This window comes from Poecile atricapillus, chromosome Z (assembly GCF_030490865.1).
Source record: "Poecile atricapillus isolate bPoeAtr1 chromosome Z, bPoeAtr1.hap1, whole genome shotgun sequence".
NCBI classification, from domain to species: Eukaryota; Metazoa; Chordata; class Aves; order Passeriformes; family Paridae; genus Poecile; species Poecile atricapillus.
Genome location: NC_081289.1, coordinates 26,901,027 through 26,918,904, shown reverse-complemented (window position 1 = coordinate 26,918,904; position 17,878 = coordinate 26,901,027). Strand labels below are relative to the sequence as shown.

General features: G+C 46.1%; 1 protein-coding gene across 7 annotated transcripts in view; it reads right to left on the bottom strand.

Annotated features, from left to right (window-relative positions):
- Window positions 1-14,984, bottom strand: part of SGSM3 (small G protein signaling modulator 3) — a 28,736-nt gene extending 13,752 nt beyond the window's left edge. The window contains exons 1-9 of one of the 7 annotated variants that reach the window (XM_058864554.1): window positions 14,918-14,961; window positions 14,076-14,125; window positions 8,210-8,308; window positions 5,483-5,568; window positions 4,137-4,222; window positions 2,913-2,979; window positions 1,343-1,554; window positions 1,095-1,202; window positions 144-287 (exon numbers count right to left, since the gene is read on the bottom strand). In XM_058864554.1, the coding sequence (XP_058720537.1) occupies window positions 144-287; window positions 1,095-1,202; window positions 1,343-1,554; window positions 2,913-2,979; window positions 4,137-4,222; window positions 5,483-5,489 (624 nt within the window). In that variant the 5' untranslated portion in view covers window positions 5,490-5,568; window positions 8,210-8,308; window positions 14,076-14,125; window positions 14,918-14,961. Of the gene's footprint in view, window positions 1-143; window positions 288-1,094; window positions 1,203-1,342; window positions 1,555-2,912; window positions 2,980-4,136; window positions 4,223-5,482; window positions 5,569-7,161; window positions 7,181-7,616; window positions 7,638-8,209; window positions 8,309-13,219; window positions 13,345-14,075; window positions 14,126-14,917 lie in introns of those variants that run through there. The other 6 variants (XM_058864556.1, XM_058864560.1, XM_058864555.1 and 3 more) reach the window with 6 other exon arrangements.
- Window positions 14,985-17,878: the final 2,894 nt, after the last annotated feature.

Here is a 17,878-nt window from a genome sequence, read left to right as displayed (position 1 = left end):
AAGTATTCCAGGTGGAAGGGATTTCTCTTTAGCTCATCTGGAGACCACAGTATCTGGCAGCACTACCTCAGAATCATTCGCTTTGGTGTAGCAGCTGGAGACAAACTGACCCCTGTCACAAAGACACTCTGAAAGCAGGTTACCATGCCAGTGCCCTGACAATATCCAATGTCTGGGTAGAGCCAGGCAAGACCCCGTAGTATCCTGCGCAGCCGTGGCACCCCGATGCTGTTCATGTTGGAGAAGCAGGCGTTGCTGGGCATTGTGCGTAGCAAGTCCTTTTCAATCTGTCAGGCAGCCATAAACAATTTTTTCAGCTTGCAGCATCTGAAAAACTGACTTCAGCTTTCTGCACTTCCCCTGGCCCCCTGCCTCAGGGAACTCTGCCTCCCTATACCCACCCATAAGTCCTCATGCATCAAAGGAGGGGTCCCTGTCCAAGTACCTGGGGTCAATTTAACAGCCTTCACTGACATGTGGGAAAATGCCAGTGCAGACAGTGGCTAGCCAAATCCCTAGAAATACTTGTCTAAATTCATTCCTTGGTTTCACCACTGACAATAGGAAACATACACTAGCTGGGAATTACATCTGCTTGGATTTCAAGCATGGCTTCCCAAAGAATGTATTCCAGAGAAAAATCAATGACCTGGCCAAATCCGTAAGATCAAAGGAAGAGGGAAGACACCCTTTAATAGTCTGATTAGTGTTCAGAAACTTTGTATTTGAGGGAACAAACACAGGTGCTGAAAGCAGCTGCCACAACCTCAACAGAGGTGCATCTGTCAGCCTTTCACCCTTCCCTTCCCTCAGTGAGTACCAGGATGTTTGCTGAGATGCAACTGCAGCACTTTTCTAGTCTGCAAGTAGCATGGATGAAACCCTTTCCCTGGTGTCCTAGGCAAGAACAGAGCTAAACAATTGCTATTCCAACAAAACAGAGGAGAAATCTGCCCCACAGGATTAAGCTTTAACAGGATTTAACCACACATCATCTCAACTGCCCCTGCTGCAGGTGTCAGGCAGACACCCTGCCTTCCTCACACAGTAAATCCTGCTCTTCTTCCCACTCAGCACCAGGAAGTATCTCTTACCTGTTTGGCAGCAATGGTTTCATCGTTAGAGCTGTTTTTCACGATATCTCGATACGACATCTCTGAGTTCCGCTTTTTCTGCAAAGCCCCTGAAAGGCGCATCCACAGCTGGGGGGACAGGGTGAACAGAGAAAGAAGTCACTCAGCCACAGAAAGCCATAATCTGGCACCCTCTCAACAAAGAGATCCCATTCCATGATCTCTTACTGCAGGCAGGAGTGCCTGCCCAGAACAGGCAGCGCTCTCACCTGTGGCCTCATGCTGTGTGGGATGCCGGCCAGCACCAGGGAGCGCAGCTTGTCTGAATGTGGCAGGGTGACCTCAATTTTGTCCCAGGTGAGGTCACCCACATCATGGTTGTGTGTGAATTCCAGATGAGCCTGCCACTTGAGCCTCTGCTGTGGCTCCTCTGTCAGTGGGACACCCAAAAGCTTGCTGGAGTTTGGCTCAGCACCGTCTGCTTCAGCAAAGGGAAGAAAAAGGAATGGAGACAAGTGAGAGAGGGAACAGGAGAGGAAATAGACACACAGCAGGGTGGGGAATAGGTTGGCCATCTGAAAAAAGCCCATTCAAAACATTCGTATTTTCCAGTCAGAGCATGGAAAGGCAAGGTTGGTTTCTAACTGCCTACTCCATGCAGCAAATTTTATGTTAATAAGCAAAAGGCTTGGGACTTTGAGAACTAAGAAGCTGTAGGCAGGCTTCTAGTCTCTACTTACTCATGATTTAGAGCACAGTGTGGCTAGAATTAAACCAGATCCTGGCAGCAGTTATCCTGCTGGGCTTTGTAAAGATCTGTAAATCAGGCTGACAAAAGCATAGCAAGCCTCAGAGCTGGAAAGCAGAAGCTACATGCTCACGGAAGTAATGAGGTGCAAAATGTGAACTTTGGGGATATTTAATCACCAAAAATGCTTTAATAAGGACACTTCCAAATTCACAATGAGAGAGCACCTTAACCTGAAGCTGGCTTCCTAAAATAGATACTTTAGCAAAAGGACAGGTTTCACATAAGGCACTCCATCCTTCATCATATAATACATCCCAACAATGCACTCCAAATCTTTCTGCTGATTTTATAATGTACAGGTCTATCAAATGTTCTGGCTGAAAAATTCACTGTGCTCTGTCCTCATCTTCAGGTCATTGCTTCAAAGAGGATCCTCTATGACTCAAGGTGCCTCAGGGCACACATGCAAACAACTTCTGCCCTTACATTATTTAGCCTGAACCCTGGGAATGACCCCCAGAGCACATGAAACAATTCCTACATCTCCCACTCCTTTCCCTTCCTCTTTGCTCAGCTTCAACGGTGCTCCCATGCCTCCTTCTATTTGGTTGCCTACCGCCATAGCTTGCAGAAAAACTAGGATGTAGTTTTTCCCCTACAGTTTGCCCCACACTTTGCTGAGATGCTGAGGTGAGCAGAACATACCACCACTCACGTTGGCCATGAGTATTTCAGCAGACAGCAAATTTCACTGTGCCTGCTATGAGCCCTTGCGGTGTGTTGAACACAATGGAGATCCCACTGTGAACTGGGAAAGTTTCCCTTCTCCAGCATGCAGCTGCTAATGGAAATGGTAACTCCTCAACTTTTCTCCCTCTTTCCCATGGCACATAAGGAGATGGAAATGACTGCTGCATAGTCTATGCTCTGGACTTCCCTAAGTCCAATGCACTTGATTACAAATGGTAGGATACAGAAACAGGGGGGTAGACAAGACTTAGCACAGAATAGCTGCAAAGTTCTGTCACACTTGAAAGTATGTGAAGGGCTGGACACAATGCAAGTGGGAGGGACAGGACTGGTTTTACCTTCCTTGTCAACTCGGAAACCAAATTCATCATAGCGGAACTCTGGCTGCTCGACGGATTCTTCTTTCTGGGAGATGTGAGGAAGGAAAACAGGCATTTTCAGGAATTTATCACTGAATAACCAGAGACAAATAGATATTGCCTCATCCCACCACTGCCCACTCTACGCCCTTTGAGCAACTAGACCCCTTGCCCTTTAATTTTTAAAGCCTCCCACCACAATTCCCAGCTGGAGATGTTGCCCGCCATTCCCATTTTGAGTTCTCCAGGGAAAAAAATCTATACAGATTTTCCCAGGAGGACTTGAGCTCAGCATCTTATCAAGATCAGAACTGCTCACCTGGAGGGGCACACAGCCCTCTTCATGGACTGAGGAATATACACATACCAGCTAAAGTAGCCTCTAGTGTCTGCATCATTCATACACAGCCATCCTTCCTGTCACGTCTGCACACACACACAAATTCAGCTCCCTGCACCACTCCATCTCCTGCCTGTTGCTCTCAAATTTCCTTTGAAAGACAGCAGGCAAAACTGGGATTTGCACCTGTGATGCAAGTCCAAATTACCGGCCAAAGAAACTTAAGATCCATGACTTCTACCTCAACCTTCCTCATCTGTGCTCATGGTTGGCATTGGGGTGTACTGGGGGATGCACACTGGAGACTACCTCCAGGTTTCAGGAGTAAAAAGCTACTGCTCTTTCCCCTTTCCTGCAAGCCTACCCACACCTCCTGTGGGGACTCTTGCAAGCAATGCACCTGGACAGCACCCAAGAAGCACTGCCCACATACCTCCACAAAAAGATTTTATCTGCTTTCAGCAAACACTGCGGCTAAATTACAGAATTCCACAGCTGCTTCCTTCCTTCCTGCTTTACCCACCTGGTGACAAGCTTGAGGCTAGCATTTCTACCATGCACAAGCCATCCAGAGTAGCTTGATGATGACAGAGGCTCCCTGAGGGTGTCAACATTTTTACAGTGGAGCAATAGTTGCAAAACAGCAGGGAAATAATTCACGGAAGTTTCTTTGTGCTCTGCAAGATCCTCTTGCAAGAGCCAGGATGCAACCACAAACCATGTGAAATCCACAACCAAAGCACTGGAGGAAAAGTGCACCTCTCCCTCCTTTTCCCTGTGGCTTTCAGAGACCACCAGAAAACACCGGATTCCCTCTACTTTTGCAGAGCCTGAGAACATCCCCACCCTGCCCCACACTGTACCTGTGTGTATTTTGCCAGGATCTCCTGAGGCCAGATGCTGGGTGTGAGTGCTGAGAAGGGACCCCCAGCAGAGGGAGTGTGATGGCCTAAACAGAAAGAGATCAACACACAACAGTGAAAACCTGGAAGAACACTCTTGGAAGATACACACTCCATACAGACTGTTCCAGCATGGGAAAGACTCACCCATCAGTTTGTTGCTATTGCTACTCTAAATACTGAGACAGCTCACAATTCACCAGGTAAGCCAATAATTTCAAATGGTTTTGCTCCTTTTTACTGAGCAAAAGAGGCAAAAGGGCCAAATGGAGTTTCCTCTAAAAAAGTGATTCTTAGGGAAGAGAAGTAGTTCCATGGCATCATATGATCATTCACCTGTTTGGAAAAGCTGTGTGATCAGCAACAAGCCAGGGGTATCATCACCAAATATTTTGCAGAAGTAAATTTCTCCTATGGACCGGCACCAGCAGCACTCCACAGCTCCCTGAAACTTTGTCACTCAGGCACCGGAATGGAAAATCAGAGCCCTCAGAAAGATGCTCAACTGCTCCTTTTCCCCCAGTAGCCTGGGATATTGTCAGACCATGTATAGAGAACTGCAGCAATGAAAGTATGCCTATAATCTTGGTCTTTTGGGTTCAAAATAAGCACCCTTCCAGTCTCAGGTAGAGTTCCAGTGAACAGCTTCCCTTGTAATACAAGCAGACATCAAGTCTTGCAACTGAAGCAGATAAACACATCCTAAGTTTTCTACTGCTCTACCAGCAAGACAAAGGTCTACTTGGCCTTGAAGCATAGTCTCCCCCAGAAGAGTATGTTTACACAGGGTTACACCTTGTGAAATAACCAGCTGGACCAGAAAGGAAGGTTTAGAAAAAAGTACAGGGCAGGAAAGTTGGCTTCTCTAAGGAAACCTAGCAAAGCTTGTATCTCAGAAGTCCACACCTGAACTCCAGTTATTTTTCAGCATTCCTCCTGTCCTAGAGCTACCACTGTACAGCGAAAATCTCTCACAGTCATTGTGAGCCAGGCTGGGCGAAATCTTGCAGGGAGAACAGAATCAAGCAAATCCTAAGGAAAAATGGGGAAGGCAGACCACATTTCAACCTCCTTCTTCCTCTCTGTTCACTGGCTGAAAAAGCTTCTACATTGTAAAAGAAGAAACTGAGTTCACCCTGAGTTAAAAGGCTGCTGGGTCACAAAGCTTCTTCTCTCTCAATCTGACCAGAAAGTATGTTCATATAAAGAATGCCTCTTGGAACCAGAAAGCTTTGTTATGAAGTTTCAGCTGAAGACAGAGCAAGCAACCACATGAGAAGATACTGTGGCAATTTCTGTGTGCTCACCTGACATTGCACTAGGCAAGGCTGAGTGGCACAGGTGTCACAAGGTCCAGAAATACTGTCCAGAGAGGTGAGATGTTACACTCCTCCTATAAAAAGAAAAAAAAAACGGTGATGAGAGAATTCAATTAACATCTAAGAATATGGTGGGGGACTGGAAGACCTTTCACACACAACTTCCTCACGTGAAAATTAAATCCCTTAGTATTTAAATTCCACCCCCAAAAGAAATAAATTCCAGAAACTGGAATTTCCTTTTGGTTCCATACCTACTGACCGGCTAGAAAGAGCACACTGTCATTTGCCAAATTTCTTGTGGAAATTACAACACTGCTGGTTGAAAGAAAGTAAAAAAAGTCAACTTTCAACACCTTTTCCACTGCATATTGTGAGTTCTGTATTTAGTGATGTAAACTAAAAAGACACCCCATACATCATCATTCTCTGAAGACAATGACCATGGAGAAGGGACAGGAGCAGTGAAAAGGGTTTAACGGGGTATCATTAGATGCAGTAAGCTCAAAAGAGATTTTAGGAGTAGCACCACAAAGCACAAGTGTAAAGTGTGTGGGCCTGCAGAATTCAACTCCCTGAAGCATGTGGATGTGGACAAGATGCTATCAAGTACCTCTGCAATGAGTCACAAACCAGGCACCTCTGAACTAAATAGGCTCCCCTCCTTGCTTTCCTAGTTAACAGAGATTTTTGTGGGGATTTCCAGGAAAACAATGGAAAAGTTCAGTAATCAGAGAGATTCTAGACTTTAAGATCAACCTTACAATTTGTGTGTGGGAGACAGCAAGAACCACCTCTACCAAGCAGATAAAGCCAGTGCTGGGACAGATCAGTCACTCACACTTCCTTGAGAAAAAACCTGGGAGAAACTAACATTTGCACACCTAGGATGGCTTTTCCAGCTTCCCTTCTCAGTATTGCTACTTACAACTGTAAGCTGCTAAAAGGAGGAACCCCAGGGATTCATCCCACAGGCCCTATCTAAGTTGTTTCACAGTGCTGATTAGTACAAGGTTATATTTCCTTTGCATTCCAGTGAGCTTTCCAGTGAGCACTTGCAGCCAGGAAGGTGACTTGCTACAGCACTCCAAGACAAGCAGCTGTACAACACTGCAACAGCACAAAAAACATCTCTCTGGGAACACAAATTATAAGGTTTCCTCCTTACAGAGTTAAATAGCTCACTGCCTGAGAAAGGCCAGCATGGATGAACAGACACTGATCCATTCTGACACCAACTCTTAGGGCAAAAAGAATAATGAACAAACAAACAAAAAAATCTAGCTTTTGTTTCTGAGAAGTAATGTTGTCCACAGGATGGTCAGTTGCATGTCCACCAGTTCTGTAAATGTTCTTCCCTACACTCTATTCCCGTTTGTTCCCTTAGCACCAACTCTTCTCTTAGCAGTAGAAGACATAACAACAATTACAAAATTAGCATCTGCATGCTCATATTACATGGGAACACACAGAGCATGCACCCCAAGCAGGTAAATTGGCTGACATTACTTCCCTTTCAACATTGCTGTGAATGTATTCTGATGCTTTTTTCACTGCCTTGCAACCATGGCTGCTCTGTTCCTGAGCCTGCAAGGTGTCCTTCTCCCCTGCCTTCTCTCAGCCCAGTTAAACCTGTTTCCAATGGCTTTTATTAGGAATGCAGTCACCATGTGGTATGTCTGCCATGCTTCTCATTGCCTGTGCTCCAAATCCATCCTCAGTGCTTCGAGCTTGTGAGTAGAGATTCCCCTCAGCCATTATTAACCTTCATTGCATGCACAACCCTGCCGTGTTGGAGGAGACAAGCCAGGGTGTCAGGCATGTGGCTGAGAAAAAAACCCCATAATAAGGGAATTAACCACAGTGCTTGGAAAAAGGGCAGGAGAGTGCTGAGTGAGTCTCTCCTTGTCCCAAGACAGGTGCAGCAGACGGAACACCCTCCCTTGTCCACGTCATCAAGCCCTGGCCTCCACCTTGCTGGGGATCGCTCCCCTACCTGCTCTCCTATCCCTGACATTAGAGCACTGAACTTGGTGGTCAGGTTTTTCCTGCCCCTGGTTCCCATAGAAACCTTCCTGCAAACACCCATCTGGGACAAAGCCCAGAGAGAGCGTGAGCTCACCTTGCTGCTGGCACAGCTGTGCAGAAGGGCAGGGTGAGCAGCAGGAATCACACCAGGGGAAGGCTCCTGAGCCACTGATCCACCCCTCCAGCATCACAGACCTGGGAAGAAGGTTCCCTGAGGCAGCCAGGAACCACCTAGTGTGAGCCAGGAGGAGGATATCTGATATGTGTGATTGACATAGTAAGGTCTTTCCTTTGATTGAGAGATATAAACCTAAAGCAACTCTCAAGCTCTCCTAGCCAGGAGAAAGAAAGCAGCAAAAGGGGCTCCACAAAGCTTATGAAACCACATGTGCGAATTTATTTCACATGTGTAAAATCAATTGCTATGTTACTTGCAACATACACACTTCTGAAATAAAGCAACAATAAGAGATACAAAGGAAAAAACACATCAGCTCCAACAAATATTAATGGCAACTCCCAAACCCTCAGTACTACAAAATTAAAACTAGTTTCACCCACACATTAAGGAGGATCTCCCATGTTTAAAGGCAATTTAAGTTTCTTATATGAAGCAATTTTAGTCACACAACAAGTAGTCTTCATATTTTGAAAGAAATTAATTTTTTGCTAAAATGCAAATAGAACCTGTTTATCACAGATTTTGAATTCAGAGTCCAAAACAAATCACACCACCATTGATTCCAGCCTGCTAGAAGACAGATGTGATGTACCTGAAAAAGAAGGCTGCAAGGGAAGCATGCAGTCAGCATCATGTACAGCCATTTGAAGAACTCCACCTGCAACACCTTTGTTGGAGTTGCAAACACACACATTGCAGGATTATGTCCAATTAGTTTTTCTCCTAGTGCAGGTGTCCTTTAGAAATTGATGTTTGCAAAGGAGTCCTACAAATTTACTTCCACTTGGAAATACTGTGATTCCCTTGGACACACTGGCTCTCCCCCACAGGTGTAGTATGAGAGATTTCAATCACCTGGCTCCTGGTAAACACCAGATAGCAATCTCCTGCTGCCTGTGTTTCACCTGTTTGGCCTCTTTTGCCATGTGATCTTCACCTAAGCCTGTGGTGCCTGGATGTGCTAAGCACTAAATGACACTCTCTGGAGCCTTTCAGTAGGACCTTTATTTTGGGACAGAAACTCCTTCCCAGGAGTGTTCTTCCCCCACTGATTTTAGGGAGAAAAACAAAACAAAACAAAACACAACCAAAAAGGCATCAATACCTCTAGCAGACTGTGCAGAAGACAAATGTTTTGCCAAGCAATGTTTTTGTATTCTGAAGACTTTACTAACTATGCAAGAACCTCCAGTGAGTATCATCAGGAGGAACAGAGCAAGCATAACAGTTCTTTCTAGAATGATTTTCATTCACTGTTACAAGAACTGCACCTCTGTTGTGACAGTTACAACACCTCTTCTGACAGTAAGCTAGCATGTGAAAATCTCTGCTTTCTGTTCATTAAACATAATGGAAAACAACAGTGTATGCAGTAAATCCCACTGCCACCTCTGGATTGTCAGCAGGTTTCCACTGTTCTCTGTTCTCTTCCTTTATTAAGAAAAAATGCTTTGGAAGAGGGAGAAGTGATTGAAAGTCACAGTACCCATCAGGAGGCTATGCACGTAGGTGTAGTTCCAGAAGCCTCTTCCAGCTCAGCTTTTGAAATCCCAAGTAGATTGTGCCAAATTTAACATCTCCCTCTCTCAGAAATCAGACAAAAGCTCTTCACTGAATCAGACAGTTCAATTTCATCTTCACACAACCAGAAAACTTATGTTTTCCAAATTATAATCCTGTTTTTCTCAATGAAATGTCCAAGGGAAACTCTCAGCAGGATGCCCTTGGCCTTCCTTCCCTTCCCCCATCAGCATCTGCCTCAGGTCAGACAAAGGCATATCCTGGAGCTGCAAATGCCATTAGTCCACAAGTTAATATTTGCTTTGCACACAAAGTCAGAAGAGAAGTCGAGCTTCACAAATACATAAGTGAGCAAAGCGCAGCCACACACCTGACCAAAGGGCAGACAAGATGCAGAGAGCTCCTGTCCCTCACACCCTGACACCCTGGCTTTGTAAAAAATGAAGAATCCCACACAGGCACCGGCTGGTTAAGGAGTCAATATGGTGTTAGTGAACCTGGCTCATCCCAACCTTTCTGTCTGAGGCTTACAAACCATGACCAGCCTCACACTGCTTTGGGTGTTGAGCAACACCTACAAACACAGGCTGGAAGTGCTGAGGTGGCCTTCAGGCTTCCTCTCTACAACATGACTGGGAATGAAGAGCTGGGAACTTTACCTGCCCTCAGCCCACTTCTTGCAGCACTGGAAGCGAACCAGAGATGCATCAAAAGCCTAGGGCAGGTCTCAAAGGGGGATGCCAGACCTGGAGAGCAGTGAGGGGAAGGCTTGCAGAGCCAGAGAGACAGGCAGGCAAGCTGCTGACAGGTTATGCCACTGACTGCTGAGGCACCACCCAGGACTCCAGTGCTGCCCGGTCATCAACTGGGATCACATACTGACAGCAGGAATGTGGCAGTTTCCTCCCAGCTGCCTCAGGGCAGTACTAGAGCAACAGAGACAGCAACAGGAACTCTGTGTCTCCTGCCAGAGAGCACCTTGTAGATTCCTGCCCTCATTGGAAATGTAATTCTGTGCGGAAATGTAACTAAAAGATACTTCCATGCAACAGCTCTGCTCCTTGCACTGCTGGGTGTCCAGCAATGACAGAGAGAGCCCCAGTGGAGCTGAAGCTGCTGAACCATGGCCAGTTTACACAAAAGGAACAAAACAAGTAACTCGCAGCTTTGTTCCCATTGCATCTCTATTTTGAAAATAAGGACGTGAAAAAGCGGAATCCTGCTTCCCACCACTTATGCATTGGACACAGACCACAGATGGACTTCCTGACCACAGTTCAACGTGTCAAACTTGTCCCAGAGACACCCCTATGTAACACTTATGTAGAATGCAGGTATCCTACACATTAATGGATATTTTCTTTCCAGAGCAGAACTGCTTTTTATTTTCCTGGCTCCAAAGCAAACAGCATGCCAGCTAAGCATGAATTGCACCTCTGTAGAGAACCTCTTGTTAGCCAAGACCCTTGGGATCAGAGGAGGAGTTTCCCCTTTCCCATTATTTGAGTGGTGAGAAGATATGCGACAGGAATAAAGAGCGTTCCTTGCAACTCACACAGGAGGATTACAGTACAGTACAGGAACAACAGTTTTTGTCTATCTGCATCAAATGAAGTTAGAAAATGAGACCAGGGTACAAACTAGCATGGTGTTCACTCTCACTGCACAGCAAAATTCTCCTTGCTTCCCACACAGAGGCAAGAAAAAACTGTATGTGCCAAAAAAGACAGTCTTCAAGGCTTAGGGTAAAGGCAATTCCCTGTTAAACACCACCATGCAAATATAAACCAAAGGTTTCTGATTAGTGTCTAAACATATCTTCCATCAGGGTCAAGCGCTGCACAATAAATGGGCATTTTCACCCAAATAAGCACAGTGCAGGACCAGGGCACTTCTCCAGAACTCTACAGAAATTTGTTTTCCCAAAAAATGTTCAGAAGAGTTGTATACCTTCTGGTCCACTGCAAGATTACAAACTATTTATGAGATGTCTGTGGAAAGCAATCACAACTCTCCAGTTTCATTTGAATACAGAAACTTGAAAGAAAACATTTCTGTTAGAGATGCAGGGCTGTGCCAATCAAAGAAAGGTTAAAAGACACTACTGACAGTTATTTAAAGTTGTGTAAATAAAAGTCTTTTATATCACACTCCTGTCCTGAGAGGTGACAAGCAGTGCCATCTGAGGCTGTCTCCATCACCAGCCCTGTGATTCTCAAGCTGGTCTCATCCTACTGCTCCCAGTGACAATGAAACAAGGCCTGAACAACAGCTCTTCCTTGATAGGGCCTCAGAGGATTTGCAGAGGTTTTGCTGTCATGGTTTGCTGTTACCTTGGTGAGGCACAGGAAAGGCTCCTTTCAGGTCACTCTCCTGCAGCTCTGTTTTGTTACTATTTGCTCCGGTATTTGCAAAAATTGTCAGATTCACTTCACAGGACTCCAAGCAGGTCTCCCTTCATTTGGCTTCAGAAAATAGCTTTTAAGGCAAGTATATCTCACAGAATTCAAAACATTTTTCCCTTATGGCTCTGTCATTACAGGACTCAACTTTCTGAAGAGGTTAGTAACACTCAAACACCTCTCAGGACTGTTTGCAAAGCTCTTATCTAGCATGTCATGTTCGACTACTTAGATCTTGCTCCTGCAGAAATTTATATGCACAGATAACTTAAGAGGAAAAAAAGCAAAATATGATTGTTAACATTTGTAACAAAACAAGACAAAGCCTCTGACATTTCCTGATTCTGGGGATCAGGAGGATTTCTTCTCCAGAGAAAAAAAGGACTGTCGGGTTATGGACTGTCTCATCTCTGAATCATCAAATTACTTCCCAGATAGCACTTACTGGGCAGTAACAACAATTCCTGTAGACATACTAATACAAATATACTCTCTTCACCTATCTCATAAAACAAAGGTGTTTGCATTTCTTCCAGGGTGTTTTCCTTAAGTCAGAAACAAAATTGCTCTGTTACCAATGTAACTGGTTGTGCTCCAATTTAAGAAAATCTGATACTTCCTCAAAGACAAAACAAATGTGGCAAGACAACATCCTTCTCTTCCCTACCCAGTGTCAACAGTAACACAGCTGACAAGTGAGATTTTTCCCAGCACCCCCAGATACTCTGTCTGTGTAAACTTTAGGTATCAAAACCCTTGACCCTGGGATAAAAAGCAGCAGAGAAAGAAATTTAGGCAAGTCTTTGTGTGGCTGAGGAGACAAACCTGAAGTACCAAAACCTCTCCATCTCTTAAGGGACACTTAGGACATTGCACTCACAACTCAGAACGAAGCTGTTTGTTTACCTCCTCCTACTGGACAGTTGCAGATTCTCTGTATCTTATCTATTTGAATTAGGGTAGGATCTAGAATAACCAGTGTGATACAGATCACCATCATCACCGAGGGTCATTGCTGATTAAGCTAGAAGAGCTGTAGGACCACATACACCAAAATATAAAGCAACTTAACTTTACCACTGCAGATAAAGTTGCAGTACTCCTTAGGATTTATTTTTTTAAAGTTTTTGTTACTTTTGATGTATTGGTGAGAAGTTTGCAATTAGCAGTCAGGAAGAGACATCATTCCAACCATTTCCAAAACAGTACCTCAAACATGGTATCACCAATTCCTTTGTCAAAGCATCCCAAGTTCCAAACATGGGAAACAATTTTGCAATGCATAAATCAATTCACCAAGAATGGGACTAAGACTAGCAGCTCTCACACAGATCTCTTAACCAAGAATCTCTACTGTTACCGTGTCACCTTAGGTAAGACACGTTAATTTTTAAAAGCCAAATGTTTTGATCATTGTCTGTCTTTTAAGATTGTCAAGGTTCTTTAGAATACTGAGATTGGCAAAAGATCCCATCTTGTGGGAAAATGATAGACTAAAAGCACAGCAAAGAAGAAAAAAACTAAACATTAGCAGGGACCCCTAAAACTGGAGAATTATTTCAGTCCTGAGCAAGCATGGAGTACTTTCCTCACCTCAATTCTATCATTCCCTGACCAGCACAATTCCTCCAGAGATATGCCTCTCCTTTCTGCTACCCCTCGGGATGCCCTTCATCCTTCTTCTTCAGAAGAGACACTATGAATGACATCTCCCTGAGAATACCAATGTCATTTTAATCTGTTAAATACAGAATGAACATTGTATTAACATGACACAACCAGTCCCCACCCTGGGCTCTTTGATTACACCTCATGCCTCTTCTCACCCTTTTCCTTCCCTTTTACTTTATGAATTCTCCAGAGTAGGAATTCAGCCTTTGTTTCTGCATAAGGACAGTCACACACACATTGTGTGGATCCAGAAATAAATCATGAAATTGAATTTTGTTCCAGTGGCTGTTTCTTTCCAGGCCACCACTCCAGACTGTGTAGCAGCTGAAAAACTATTCTAGAATTCAGATTATCCTGATCAACAGCTCAGCAAAAGAGCACAGCAGTGCCCCATTCCTGCTAGGCTGACAGCTCCTTCTTGAGTGATTTTAAGATCCAGTCTTGCACTACTAAAAACCCACTGATATTAATTCCAGTAAGACTGCTTCGCTCTCCCATCTATTTGCACTAAAGGATTCTCCATTTCCTCAAGGCACCATTCTTCCTTTTTTCTCACCTCCCTCCTTAAAGAAAAAAAGGAAAAAAATCCACAGCAAGCCACGCAGAGTAGGGCTAAGACATCATGAAGTAGGAAGCTATGATATCATAAACTCCCCACACACCAATACTCAAATTGACTTGTTTAGAAGGAAAGCACCTGCTTAAATTCAGGCATCCCTCAAAAAATTAGGAAGGAATCAAAGCCACACAGAGGAAATTTTTTCTGTCCCGCCCTTACCAGTTCTGTGAAGAATCATCAAGAGTCGTCCCGGAGCCCACAGCCACTGCCTGCAACGAGATTTAAATCCGCATGACTATGGCTCTTTACTTCCTTGGATTTACATCAGCAGGTACGAAGAATTACATCTGTCTCCTGCTCTCCTTCTAACATTTATTATAGCTGACAATCACGGGGCCTGCAGAACGTCTATCTGTGCCCATTGCCTAGAAGATACTGCCATATTTCCATCTGTGTTTCGTGACTGTTCCTTCCCCCCAGCCAGACAGGAGACAGACTGTCTCTCCTCCAGGGCACCTCCGAAAAGGCGCAGGCGTGCAGAGCAGACGAGTATGGCAGAGCAGGACCCCCGGGAGTCACAGCCACGAGCAGAAGAGGCGGGTTAGAGGAGAGGCACGTCCCGGGGAGCAGGGGGAGCCCAGCCGGGGGAAGCGGGGCTCAGGGAGAACGAGCCCCGGGGAGCCCTGACGGAGAAGCACAGCGTGAGTCACTCCCCGGAGCCAGACCCTGCGTCAGCGCGGCCGGTAAGCGGAGCCTTCCTCGGGCCGGGGTCCCTCCCTGCTCCCCCGCTCCAGCCCGGCGAGCGGAGCCGCGGCCGCGCACCCCCGCCCCGCACACAGCCCCAGCAGCGGGGCCGCCCCGCCGGCCTCGGCCCCCGCTCCGCCCGCGGGGGCAGCAGGGCAGGGGGGTGCCGGGGTGAGGTGTGCGCGGGAGGCGCCGCACAGGTGGCGCAGCCGCTCCTGGGGAGAGCCCCCGGGGCGGGGGGGAGCGCAGGGCTACGAGCCCCGGAAGGCGAAGGGCGGTCCCCCCCCGCCCCGGCGCGCACCTGCCTTGGCACCCACCTGCTGCCGCCACCGCCGTCCCCTCAGGGCGGGCGCCCGGCCCCGACCCGGCGGCCCCACACGCCGCTGCCGGGGCGCATGCGCGGGATGCGGGCGGCGGCGCGCGGCGCGGCGGGGGCTGTAGGCCGGGAAGCGCGGCCCGGCAGGCGGGAAGGAGGCGCCGCGATGGTCCTCATCAGCAGGGACATGCACCGAATGGCCCAAAGTGTGACCTGGCCTCACGAAGCCGTCACGGAATCGCAGAATCTATTAGGTTGGAAAAGCCTTCTGAGGTCATGGAGTCCACCCTCTGACCGAACACCACCGTGTCAACCAGATCACGGCACTGAGTGCCACGTCCAGTCTTTCCTTAAACACCTCCGGGGACGGTGACTCCACCATCCTGTCTAATCACCCTTTCTGTGAAATTCCTCTTAATGTCCAACCTGAATCTCCCCTGGTAGAGCTTAAGGCTATGCCTCTTGTTCTGTTGCTGGTTGTCCGGGAGAAGAGGCTGACCTCCACCTGGCTTCCAGGTAGTTGTAGAGTGACAACTCCCCTAAACATCATTCTCTCCAGACAAAACAACACCAGCACCCTCAGCTGCTCCTCATCAGACTCGTGCTCCAGCCCCTTTCTCCAGCTTCGCTGCCCCCTCTCTGGACTTGCTCCAGCACCTCAATGTCCTTTCTGAACTGAGGGACCCAGAATTGGACACAGAACTCAAGGTGTGGCCTCGCCACTGCTGAATACAGGGGGAGAAACAAGAGCTGAACAGTAGAGAGCTGCTCCTGAAGCACTGCTTGGTGACCTCCTCCCAACAACCAAGAAGACAGGAGAATTACACCTCTGGCTGTAGCCACTGCCAGCTCTGCAGGAAAGTAAAAAGGTCCCAAACCAAGGAGCGGAAGTCTCCTAAAGGATTTGTGCATCATGCCAGTTTTCTAGGAGGATGACTCTTCCTCTGCACTGTTACTTGTTTTAAAATGTCCAGAAAACAAGTCCAACAGGTCACAGCTGATGGCCTCTACCTGAGGCTCTACAAAGATTTCCAATGATGAGAAAAGATACTGTTCTTCCTCTCCACACAGGGTTGGGTTTTTTTTTTAAGGAGGAAAGAGGACCAAAAAAGGAGGACTTACGCATCTGTCTGTTTTCTTTCTTGGCTATCAGTTTGAGTAATAGCCTGAAAATTACGAGGGTTCGGTTAGAGTTATCCTTTTCAAGCAGATGGCTAATTAAATGTTAATAGCACAAGCAAGCAAAATGTTTTAAACACCATCAAACTCAAAATGTTTGAGACATTTTGAATGCCATATTCTAGGGGCAAGGTAAAGCCAGAGAAATCTTGATAGAAGATCACAGCCTAAAGCTTCCCACTGCTCTTAAACTACTTAATAAAGACAAGCCTTATTAAAACATACAGTATTTTAAAATCCTCTTTCAACAGTGATGACCTGAAGGACAGCAGGTAGCCTCTGTCAGTTAGTTCTGCTTAATTCTCTTCAGCAACCACACTTCAAAAATCATCAAGTAATACCTATCATGTATTACTGAGGATCTGAATAAATAAGAAGCCAGAGAGAGCTTCTTTATTGCACTGAAGCAGAAGAAATGCTCTGTGGTGTAATAACGTTGGAAGAAGAGGTAAGGAAATTATTCCAATTTCAGTCAAAGGGAGAAGAGTTTGATCCAGTACTAAATGTCCAGTAAAGCACAGACATTACAAAACAAATCATTCATGTCTGTCCTGGGGTGACTTTATGATACTGGTATCCCCAATCTGGTTTATGTTATATATTAAGTTCTGCACCTTTAAGACTGGCTTTGAGAGCAAGAGAGGGGGAAGAAGAAGCGCGCAGTTTGTGTTAAGGAAAAACATCACTCCCACACAGCTCGCTCCTGGACTGGACAGAGCTTCTCTCTGGTTTTTAGTTAGCTTTAGCTAGCTGAGGCAGAGGAGTTCCCTGGACCTTTGTTTTTTTTTTCCTTTTTCTTGGATCTGTGCAAGCCTGCTCTGGACTGAACACCCAGCCAAACCCTGGGAGCTCATGCCTGTGGCCCACCGGGGCCTGGGCCTCGGCACTTTCCAGCGCCAGAGGGACTGATAAGAACCTGAGTGAGCCGAGCTACACCACATGAAAAGGACTTTTCTTCCTAGACTTGCCATCCCATCGAACAGCAAGAGGTTTTATTATTTAATATTATTCAATTTTCTGTTAAATAAACAGCTTTTTCCACTTCTCTCCAAGGAATTTTTTTTTTCCCTTTCCCGGACCAGTTGGTGGGGAGGGGCATTTCCCTGGGGAAATCCCCATTTGGAGTTTTCCTCCCTAATTTTCCCTAAACTAGGACAGTGTCAGAAATAAAACTGAACTTCTCTGGCATTCAATGAATTCCAGTATCTTCTTTCTTTCCTTATCAGACAAAACTTGTAGTAAAGAACATCTTTCACATGCTAGAGTCCACCTGCCACTCATCAAGCACCTATAGCCAAGGACCACAATCACAGCCAAAACACAATGACTGGTTTCTTACCCACACCTGTAAATATGATTTTCAGAAGATACAGAGCCACAGTTACAGTATTAAACTAGGAAAGGAGCATTGAAGGAGCACCAGATTGCTGAGCCATTAAGTTCCATGGCCTCTCTCTTTCATTATTTCTAATATTTTGTCCTGTTTCTTCCCCAAGTCACAGTACTCTGAAAGCCAGGACAAACTTTTATCAACTTTTGAGACACCTGTGGAGAAAGTTTCAGGGCATGGAAAGAAAGATGAAAATGGGAGTGGACTCAGTTGTCCTTATCTCTGCTCTTCAACAAGTCATTCCTACAGAAATGCCAGGCAGCACCAGGCATTGCTCTTTAACAGCTGTCAGTGCTCTGTGAGGGGCCAAGGAAGGTGCTGTGATTGGTGTGTACCTTGTCACAATTGAGTGTTTCTCAGTAGCTCAGTGCACTATAGATGGAGGCTTGACCA